Here is an 11,444-nt window from a genome sequence, read left to right as displayed (position 1 = left end):
CAGAGGGGGAGTGGAGCAGGGCAGAGGGGAGTGGAGAAGGGCAGAGGGGGAGTGGAGCAGGGCAGAGGGGGAGTGGAGCAGGGCAGAGCGGAGTGGAGCAGGGCAGAGGGGAGTGGAGCAGGGCAGAGGGGGAGTGGAGCAGGGCAGAGGGGGAGTGGAGCAGGGCAGAGGGGAAATGGAGCAGGGCAGAGGGGGAAGTGGAGCAGGGCAGAGGGGAGTGGAGCAGGGCAGAGGGGAGTGGAGCAGGGCAGAGGGGAGTGGAGCAGGGCAGAGGGGAGTGGAGCAGGGCATAGGGGAAGTGGAGCAGGGCAGAGGGGGAGTGGAGCAGGGCAGAGGGGGAGTGGAGCAGGGCAGAGGGGAGTGGAGCAGGGCAGAGGGGAGTGGAGCAGGGCATAGGGGGCGGGGGGGAGCGGAAAGAGCGGAGGGGAGCGGGGCAGGGCGGGGGGGAGCAGAGCGGGGCGGGGAGGGGAGCGGAGCGGGGTGGAGGGAGCGGTGCGGGGCGGGGGGGAGCGGAGCGGGGCGTGGGGGGGGGAGCGGAGCGGGGCGTGGGGGGGGGGGGAGCGGAGCGGGGCGTGGGGGGGGGGAGCGGGGCGGGGCGGAGGGGGAGCGGAGCGGGGCGGTGGGGGAGCGGGGCGGGGGGGGGAGCGGAGCGGGGCGGTGGGGGGAGCGGGGCGGGGGGGGAGCGGAGCAAGGCAGTGGGGAGGGGAGATGGGCAGAGGGGAGTGGAGCAGGGCAGAGGGGAGTGGAGCGAGGCAGAGGGGAGTGGAGCGGGGCAGAGGGGAGTGGAGCGAGGCAGAGGGGAGTGGAGCGGGACAGCGGGGAGAAAGGGGAGTGGAGCAGGGAGAGAGGGGAGCATAGCGGGGCAGAGGGGGAGCGGAGCGGGGCAGAGGGGGAGCGGAGCGGGGCGGAGGGGAGCGGATAGGGACGGAGGGGAGCGGAGCGGGGCGGAGGGGAACGGAGCGGGGCGGAGGGGAGTTGAGCCGGGCAGAGGGGAGCGGAGCAGGTTAGAGGGGAGTGGAGCAGTGCAGAGGGGGAGTGGAGCAGAGCAGAGGGGGAGTGGAGCAGGGCAGAGGGGGAGTGTAGCGGGGCGGAGTGGAGCGGTTGCGGGGCGGAGGGGAGCAAGCAGGGCGGAGGCGAGCGGATCGGGACGGAGGGGAGCGGAGAGGGGCGGAGGGGAACGGAGCGGGGCGGAGGGGAGTTGAGCGGGGCGGAGGGGAGCGGAGCAGGGCAGAGGGAGCGGAGCAGGGCAGAGGGAGTGGAGCAGTGCAGAGGGGGAGTGGAGCAGAGCAGAGGGGGAGTGGAGCAGGGCGGAGGGGGAGTGGAGCGGGGCGGAGGGGAGCGGAGCGGGGCGGAGGGGAGCGGAGCGGGGTGGAGGGGAGCGGAGCGGAGAGTAGCGGGGCGGAGGGGAGCGGAGCGGGGTGGAGGGGAGTGGAGCGGAGCGGGGTGGAGGGGAGTGGAGCGGAGCGGGGCGGAGGGGAGTGGAGAAGGGCAGAGGGGAGCGGAGAAGGGCAGAGGGGAGTGGAGCAGGGCAGAGGGGAGTGGAGCAGGGCAGAGGGGAGGGGAGCGGGGCGGAGGGGAGCGGAGCAGGGCAGAGGGGAGCGGAGCAGGGCAGAGGGGAGCGGAGCAGGGCAGAGGGGAGCGGAGCAGGGCAGAGGGGGAGCGGAGCAGGGCATAGGGGAGCGGAGCAGGGCAGAGGGGAGCAGGGCAGAGGGGAGCGGAGCAGGGCAGAGGGGAGCAGGGCAGAGGGGAGCGGAGCAGGCCAGAGGGGAGCAGGGCAGAGGGGGAGCGGAGCAGGGCAGAGAGGAGCAGGGCAGAGGGGGAGCGGAGCAGGGCAGAGAGGAGCAGGGCAGAGGGGGAGCGGAGCAGGGCAGAGAGGAGCAGGGCAGAGGGGGAGCGGAGCAGGGCAGAGGGGAGCGGAGCAGGGCAGAGGGGAGCAGGGAAGAGGGGGAGCGGAGCAGGGCAGAGGGGAGCAGGGCAGAGGGGGAGCGGAGCAGGGCAGAGAGGTGCAGGGCAGAGGGGGAGCAGAGCAGGGCAGAGGGGAGCGGAGCAGGGCAGAGGGGGAGCGGAGCAGGGCAGAGAGGAGCAGGGCAGAGGGGGAGCGGTGCAGGGCAGAGGGGGAGCGGAGCAGGGCAGAGGGGGAGCGGAGCAGGGCAGAGGGGGAGCGGAGCAGGGCAGAGGGGGAGCGGAGCAGGGCAGAGAGGAGCAGGGCAGAGGGGGAGCGGAGCAGGGCAGAGGGGAGCGGAGCAGGGCAGAGGGGAGCGGATCAGGGCAGAGAGGAGCAGGGCAGAGGGGGAGCGGAGCAGGGCAGAGGGGGAGCGGAGCAGGGCAGAGGGGAGCGGAGCAGGGCAGAGAGGAGCAGGGCAGAGGGGGAGCGGAGCAGGGCAGAGGGGGAGCGGAGCAGGGCAGAGAGGAGCTGGGCAGAGGGGGAGCGGAGCAGGGCAGAGGGGGAGCGGAGCAGGGCAGAGAGGAGCAGGGCAGAGGGGGAGCGGAGCAGGGCAGAGAGGAGCAGGGCAGAGGGGGAGCGGAGCAGGGCAGAGGGGAGCGGAGCAGGGCAGAGGGGAGCAGGGCAGTGGGGAGCGGAGCAGCGGAGCCGCGGGCGGCCGCACCTGAGCAGGACGACCTGGCCGCCGCCCGCCTGGACGCAGCGCTTGAACTGCTCCTGGCGCTCCTTGCCCACGTGCACCAGCACACGCAGGTCGCTGAACGCTGCCCGGCCGTCGCGCGCCACCCGGCTCCTCCAGCGGTGCGCTGCGCTGGCCAGGGAGTGGGCCATGGAGCCAGGGGTGAGCTCCCGCCCCGCGGGGCACACCGGGCCGCCCCACTCGTAGTCCTCCTCCTTCACATCGCATGGCATCCTTTTAGCCTGACTAAACCTTACTCAACACTCACATTCAGGTCTCTTTATTAAACATTACAACTTATTCATTTCCAATGCCATTATATGAAAATACCACGAACATGTATCTTCATTCTTTTTCAGCACGCAGACTGAAATGAGTACTTCTTAAACTAGCGTTAGTGCACAAAGCTAGCCCTTTTATTTCCCCCTTAAGGCTCGTACACCCTGGAATTAATGGTACATGTTGTAGTGTAACGAGCGTACTAGAGGCGGGTCCACGAGGTAGGTCAACGGGCCGGCTCCAGCCATCTGGCCTGATAGTCCATGGATGGAGCGCGGTCCATTAGCGCAACTCCCTAATCGGATTAGCAATCACGCCTTTCTACCCCCTCCCTTGCCCCACCGCTTCGCCATTCCACATGCTCTGAGCTCTCTACACACTGGATGGTTCAGCACATTCCCAGTGGTTCGCCTGCGTGAAGTGGCATAACCAGGATGCCATTGTTCCGGGAGCTTCAGGTGTCAAGTCGACCCTGACGACGCTGAGCTTCAAACGGGTGCGTGATCATCCCAGAAGGGGCTGAGGGAGATACGAACTGTGATACCGGCCTCCTAGGTAGTGAAGTGAAGCGCAGACGAGCGATGGGCTTCGTGTGCGAAGACTGGTGCATCAGAGACTGTGTTGTGTCGGACGAGTGAGTAGTGCGAGGCAGTGTGCTGGGACAGAAAGGCGCAGTAACAGACAAGCAGCAGTGAAGATATTTAGAAAATGATTTCACAGGATTTGGTATAAAGTTGTTTATATAACTGTTTACCAAGTTAAATAATCTACCATAATATTTACATCTGACAAATTGTAGATGACAGACCAGTAATGATCAACAAGAACATTATATAGGCCAAGGTAATCGCCGAATTTGCAGTTTGTGAAAGTAGAAGGGGCATTTACGTTCTTAGTCCGTATGTTCAGTTTTATGATGATCTCAATGGCAGGATGAGGTAGGTCTTCCTTATGTAACAGATAAAGGACTTTACTGATCAAACACTGATACAAATTAGTAAAACACAGATCCAATAACTGATTAGTAGATTGAGAGTAGATGAATTGTGTTATACCCATAGCTGATATAAAATTTATCAGAGTCTGATCTTTAGATTGAATACCAGACTGTAAAATATTCCCAGTCAACACCTGGGACATTGAAGTCACCAACTAATAAACAATTCACTATTTTATCTTCAAAATCTTCAAAGTACAAAGCATATGTTGAAGATTGTGTTTGAGGAGGAATGTAGATGTTACAGAGTGTTAGGATTTTGGTTTCAGACGTTTTAATTTTTACCCAAACAGCTTCAATTCCTGGCTGATTAAATTCTTGTGTAAATTTATGTCTTTCGATGGCTATTAATACCTCACCACCTCTTTCCATCACAGTTAGAGATGAAACCCTGTCAGCTCTGAAAACAGTGTAGTTATCATTGAAATAGTGGGTGTTTATAATGGAGTTATTAAACCAAGTTTTAGTACGACATATTAAATCCTGGTCTGTATGTTAAATGTTATCAAAAAGTTCAACTGATTTTGTTCTTAAGCCTCATGCACGGTGTTGGAAGAATGGTCGTTCATATCATGAGAGGACTTGCTAGTCGATGCTGATTCATGATCTGAAAGACTGGATGTGCTATTTTTTTTAAATTTGATCAGTATGAAGTTTCCTGTAGAATTGACTGATAAGGCAGTCATTAGGCCAGAAGACGGTGTTATGAATCCTTTCGAAGTCTTTTTCTAGAACTGTGATGTAAAACTATGTGTATGTATTATATTTAGATCTTAGTATGACAACTTTCACTTGGTAGATTTAATTAATTAGCAAAATAATCCACTTTTCTTTTCCTTGAACTGTGGGGTCTAAGCATGTTACAAATAGAGCTTTAGTTCTTTTAAAGACTGGTTTTGAGACTGTTTTTAACGAGAAGCTATTTATTACACCAACTTGCATTGGTGTTTTCCTTCTTTCAATAGAAGCGGTCTTCCCTTCCTGACTCGTTTGAGCTTGTGTTTGTATTGAACGTCAGTGAAGCCTTCTTCTTCATCAGTTTGTTTGTCTGGAGAGTAGTTCGTGCTGTTGCCGGCATCGTGGGTCAGCGGCATGGTCGCCTGGCAGGACGACCGATGTTCTACATTCCGAGCCGTCTGTTCTCCAGTCTTGTTTATCATGGAATAGCCTGTTACTTGGCTATATGAATTTTTGTGATCAATCTGGTTTTTTTAACCCTTGTTTCTTCGGTTAAGTTTGTGATTTACCTGCATTTATTATCTGGATGACTTCTTCTTTTAAGTTTGCAATTTCATTTCTGGAGTCATCTAATAAATAATAATGTCTTCAATACTTGGTTTTCAATAATGACATTGTCTATTTTGGTACTCATTAGTCATTAGTTTTACAAGTTCAACTAATTCAATAATCTTGCTCAATTCCATACAGATGTAGATAATTCATTTTCTTTCAATGAAATCTTCAGAGGAGAGTTCTTGTTTGAGGTCAAGTCAGCATCAAGCAAAAGTTCGATCGATAAGATATCGTGATTAGTAGACATCTCACACGCAGTTATAAATGTTGTTTTATTTATCAGAGATCTGAACATGTTCGAGTTAAGTTTTCTGATGAGATCAGATTCACTGATAGTTACATCACTATTGGGTAAGGTAAATCGGACTAATCAAACAATGTAGAATTAATTGTGATAACGATGTTAACATGAAGACCGCGGAGCACTCCCGACACATGAACGTTTGCTAGGAACACACCGCCGCGACAGTGTGTCACAGTACGGTAAATGTAGAGTGAATTCTGTAAACACACGTGTGCATCATAACTTTTGTATACCGTACTCGAATGTCACACAATTCATACATGCATTTTATATTCTATGCCTGTTACAATTTATATTTAGTTATACGTGTGTGTCATTAGTAATTTGATACCTACACCAAGTTCTTTTATTTAATTGAATTTCTGAACTTTTACTGTGATGTAAATTTTTATATTGGCAGTAATTACTATGACAATTTACATAATCATAGATTATAATTTTACTTTAACTGTAAACTTCTTTTGTGTGCCATCTTTAAACACACTGTGCAATATTTGTTCTTTAAATTTTTATTTAGTAACTTTGAATACATATTAGTATATAAACTTAATATGTTTGCTTTAAAATTTAATTTTTGTTCATTCAACATATGACACAATCCATTACTCTGTGACGAAGGGATATCAGAATCCCTTCTTGGGACGCCCGCCACTATGTTGTAGTCTGTCGGGACGCTACACAAGAAAAGCACGTTGGACCACCTACTGTCACCACTGCGCAATGCTTGGTGCCAGTGTGGTTAACCACTGTGGGAGCAGGCGAGTCATGGACTGTTAAGAAGTGGGGGGAGGGCGGGCAGACGGCAGCCAGTGTGTTCCCTACTTGCAGGAAAAATGTATGTTTGTATTTTTTTACAATGTGAAGCACCCCTTTCTTGTTAACCAACCTATGGAATTATTGCTTGAGCTGTCAAAATGAAAATCACAGGCAGAAGTTAAAACGAAGGCAGAAGGGGCGGGAGTGCATCCGGTTGGTCGCTGAGTACACATATACTCGAACAACATGTAATTGCTTGCATTTAAGGATAAAAGATTCCTCATATCTTAAGTTTATAGCCGCATGTTTGCTACCTGATCCATACACATTTATTAGCTACGTTTTGAATGAAGATAACTACCGGTCGGCCAGTGCTGTGCCCTACTTTACGGACACGTGTAAAGGTTTTATCAGTTTGCAGACAGTTCTAATATTTCTACTCTCTTCTCGTTAAATTAAGTAAGCAGGTAAGGTGGTTGTTCACAAGTGAGCAGAGCGCAGCGCAGCGCAGAGTAGGAGGCGACTGTCAACTAGCGCAGAGATGCGTGCTCCATGTCCTCACGCTGCGGCCGGCGGTTTTCCCTTCGTCGCATTAGTAGTGTTTAATATTTAAAAGTATTTTATTTATTAAAATTAAATACACACTAATAATACCAGATATTTTTACAGTATTTACTCGCATATAGGTCGCGGCAATTTTACCAGATTTGATGGGGAAAAAATGAAGTGCAACCTATATGTGAATAAAATTTTTTTAAATTTTTGAGGATTTTTTTTTTTGCAATATTTTGCTTTAAAATGCGAAAAAGAAGTTTATATAGGTACAGTAAGTCCTCTATTTACGTCGTACCGATTTACGTCGTTTCGGATTAACGTTGCTAATGTTTGAGTACTCATGTTTCAATTTAAGTTGTCGCCGATTCACAATAACGTCGTTTACAATGACCGTAAATCTTTATTTTAACCAAAACACCGTATATAATTTGTTTATAATTCTTTGTTTCCTTCGGTAGTTAATTTATGCTATGTAGCGTAAGCTACACGTTCACCGCCTTATCTTATCATACATCATGAGGGACGCTTCCTGCTCTCCGCGCGGTGATGCAATACTACCAGCCCGCCCGCTCGGCCACCCACGTATCTCGCACGTAGAAGTGTTATCTACTTCCCGCAACGACACAGCATTTTCTCCTACCCCTTTTCGTCCAACTCCTTGGCACTTCAGTAGAGGTGTAAAAGTAACTAAAAAAAGTGTACCCGTATGTATTCGTTACTATAACAATTAGTACTCGTTACTATCGTATCGTTACTCGTTACTTCTGATACCGCATAACATGCTATGTTATGTAACAGCAACGAATCGAGTCGTATTTCGTACGCGTACGGTATGACGTCGCGTAAATAATAATAAATTGAATATAAACAATTAAAAGTATTTGATAATTAACAGCTTTTGTTAACCAAGAAACAATAAAATCTCATTAGAGCAGCTTTATTATAATATCTCTTTTAAGATAAGAACAAAAAACGTGAAAATACGCGATAATAAAAAACAAAAACATACATATTTATAATTTGTAAAAAATACTTTCTTACGTTGTTTCTGTTCCAATCTCAAACTTTGTCTACACACACAATACCTTTAATAAACAGTAAAAATCTTGGACGACGAATTTCCAAATTATACTTTTCTTAATAAACAAACATCGTTCTTTGTAACGAATAAGCGCGCGCATGCGTAAAACATACGAAAAATGCGAGTAACGAAATGCATTCGTGTGTAACGTTTCGTTACTCGTTACTAGATGCCGCACCCGTTACTCAGTAACGAATACATACGGTTTGCTACAGCTCTACACTTCAGTCGCTATGATATCATTGAGTTGGCCGGAGTTTTAAACGTGCTGTTGTTAACTTTATCGTGATTAAATGCGTTTGTAGTAGGCCTACAGTATCAGCTCACTGCAATTTATGATTTTTTCTTCATAAGATGTCTTCCAAACGACTATATCTGTTTTTATATTTCAATCAATAAAGGTAATAAAGCAGCTGGTTAAATAACCATTCTATAAAGCTGAGAAGTACTAGTTGGACTTGTTTCCCACGCTGTCGGTTGTAATTTGCTGATAAAATTGCCCGTTGTCACGTCTGTATGCCAGCGCTTCCGGCCGACCTTGGGCCGTGGCCGGCCGGTGGCATGAAACATGGCTCATTTTGCGTCGTTTCTATTTACGTCGCGGTTTTCTGGAACGTAACCCCGACGTAAACCGAGGACTTACTGTATAGGCAAATTTATTTACAATGTACACATACAACAAAACCCCTTATTTACGTTACTGTTATTTACAATGTACACATACAGCGAAAACCCTTATTTATTTTACCGTTATTTACGTTTTCCCGTTATTTGCACTATATTCTTCAGGTCCCGTTGAGTTCCCATTTAGTCCAATACAATACTTTCACGCGAATTACGACTCAAAAATCAAATCCATCCCGCTATTTACGTCACGTAACAACCAGAAAATACTGTGGGTACTTTAAGAGTACATAAGATTAGCTAGTAGGCCTAAAAACATCGTGAAAAACGTAACGTTTATAGTCGGCAATGAACATTTTAAATTACAAAATAGACATATTTTATAACATGAAAAGTTGCTTTTATTTCTAAACATGTAATAATTTAAACCTAGGCATGTAAAAGTCCGAGTAATTATAGCAGGAGACAATCTAAAATGCACGAGGAAAAAACGTAAACTCACGAATGTATATAAACATGGCTGATTGTTACATTCTGATACTGTATTTATGTCACAACTTAGCCGTAATACTGGTACGAGGCAAACTTCAAGATAAAATGAGCTGAGTCTTGATAACTGTTTTATACGTATTTTATAATTTCGAAAGTATTGTACAGTAGACGCATATTTTTTAAACGAACAATTTATTTCTGGGGATCGTAATTAATTAATTATTGGTATCAAGACATCAAGATGAACGTAAACTTGAACATGTCACGGCAGCGAGAAAACTGGTGCGTATACCAATAAACTGGTATTAGAACTGGACAAAACTGGTACACGGGAGGTGGAGCTTATATTTTTTTCCGCTAAGCTCGCATCTATTGGCTGGCTGCTGATGCAAGGTCACGAGTCTGGGCGGAGCGTTGAGTGAGTTATACTGCGCATGCGCAGCTCAGAGAACAGAGAGAGCCAGCCGGCGGCTACGCCGCGCCGTAACAACAGCTGATCGAGTACAATGACATTTCTCCACGCACGGCGCGCTATTGACGGTAAATTTCCATCAATTTGGGGCCCTTTTTTTCAATTTTTTTTACTGTGGTGCAATGCGTATGTGTAATGAATTACCGGTGCTACCTATATGGGGGGAATCTTAAATACCAAATTCAAGACCTCAAATTATGGGTGCACATATCTGCGATGGCGATCTATATGCGAGTAAATTCCGTAGTTCAAAACGTAAAACAATTTGGGAGGTGAGGAAATGAACCACCCGCCTATTTTATGAAGGTAGCGATTTCACGACTGCAATCCATGAAACCATGAGCATACATAAGATTTGGGTCTAGTGTAATTAATAACATGATACATGAATATTATGAACTCATTTAAACTCTTCAAGTTCTTGATAATATTTATTACAGTTTATTTTAAGTTTAGTTTAACCTGTACTACTGTGTGTGTGATGGTATTGTGTTGTTTTATTAAGTTATCAGCAGGTCCAGTGTGGTGTTGTTGTATGGCAACTAAGCGAGATGGAGACACGCACCGGCAGGAAGCGGCCGGCGCGCTGGCTGTCCGAGAGGTAGCTGGGGTGCAGCACCCACTTGCCGGCCGCGATGCTGCCCAGCATGCGCTCGCTGCGAGCCAGCCGCTCGCACACCAGGTGCGTGCACGCCGGGTCGTAGCTGCTGCTCTGGGACACCGCGCCGCCCAGCGCCCCGACCAGGAGCTCGTAGTGTGCGCGCTGTGCCTGCCACACAAGTCCCCCCCCTCAGCCCAGCACGCGCTCGCACACCAGGTGCGTGCACGCCGGGTCGTAGCTGCTGCTCTGGAACACCGCGCCGCCCAGCGCCCTGACCAGCTACTCGTAGTGCGCGCGCTGGGCCTGCCACACAAGTCCCCCCCTCAGCCCAGCACGCGCTCGCACACCAGGTGCGTGCACGCCGGGTCGTAGCTGCTGCTCTGGGACACCGCGCCGCCCAGCGCCCTGACCAGCTGCTCGTAGTGCGCGCGCTGGGCCTGCCACACAAGTCCCCCCCCTCAGCCCAGCACGCGCTCGCTGCGAGCCAGCCGCTCGCACACCAGGTGCGTGCACGCCGGGTCGTAGCTGCTGCTCTGGGACACCGCGCCGCCCAGCGCCCTGACCAGCTGCTCGTAGTGCGCGCGCTGTGCCTGCCACACAAGTCCCCCCCTCAGCCCAGCACGCGCTCGCACACCAGGTGCGTGCACGCCGGGTCGTAGCTGCTGCTCTGGGACACCGCGCCGCCCAGCGCCCTGACCAGCTGCTCGTAGTGCGCGCGCTGGGCCTGCCACACAAGTCCCCCCCTCAGCCCAGCACGCGCTCGCACACCAGGTCGTAGCTGCTGCTCTGGGACACCGCGCCGCCCAGCGCCCTGACCAGCTGCTCGTAGTGCGCGCGCTGGGCCTGCCACACAAGTCCCCCCCTCAGCCCAGCACGCGCTCGCTGCGAGCCAGCCGCTCGCACACCAGGTGCGTGCACGCCGGGTCGTAGCTGCTGCTCTGGGACACCGCGCCGCCCAGCGCCCTGACCAGCTGCTCGTAGTGCGCGCGCTGTGCCTGCCACACAAGTCCCCCCCTCAGCCCAGCACGCGCTCGCACACCAGGTGCGTGCACGCCGGGTCGTAGCTGCTGCTCTGGGACACCGCGCCGCCCAGCGCCCTGACCAGCTGCTCGTAGTGCGCGCGCTGGGCCTGCCACACAAGTCCCCCCCTCAGCCCAGCACGCGCTCGCTGCGAGCCAGCCGCTCGCACACCAGGTGCGTGCACGCCGGGTCGTAGCTGCTGCTCTGGGACACCGCGCCGCCCAGCGCCCTGACCAGCTGCTCGTAGTGCGCACGCTGTGCCTGCCACACAAGTCCCCCCCTCAGCCCAGCACGCGCTCGCACACCAGGTGCGTGCACGCCGGGTCGTAGCTGCTGCTCTGGGACACCG

General features: G+C 51.5%; 1 protein-coding gene across 5 annotated transcripts in view; it reads right to left on the bottom strand.

Annotated features, from left to right (window-relative positions):
• LOC134530802 (DNA topoisomerase 2-binding protein 1-A) overlaps window positions 1-11,444 on the bottom strand; it is a 106,284-nt gene that overhangs the window by 14,938 nt on the left and 79,902 nt on the right. For all 5 annotated transcript variants that reach the window (XR_010074873.1, XM_063366025.1, XM_063366048.1 and 2 more), the window contains exons 24-25: window positions 10,040-10,243; window positions 2,607-2,836 (exon numbers count right to left, since the gene is read on the bottom strand). Coding sequence is in view for 4 of the 5 variants with exons in the window: in XM_063366025.1 (XP_063222095.1) it covers window positions 2,607-2,836; window positions 10,040-10,243 (434 nt within the window). In the remaining variant the exon portion in view is untranslated. The remainder of the gene's footprint in view (window positions 1-2,606; window positions 2,837-10,039; window positions 10,244-11,444) is intronic.

The sequence above is a fragment of the Bacillus rossius genome, chromosome 1 (assembly GCF_032445375.1).
Source record: "Bacillus rossius redtenbacheri isolate Brsri chromosome 1, Brsri_v3, whole genome shotgun sequence".
NCBI lineage: Eukaryota > Metazoa > Arthropoda > Insecta > Phasmatodea > Bacillidae > Bacillus > Bacillus rossius.
This window is presented reverse-complemented; position numbering and strand designations above follow the sequence as displayed.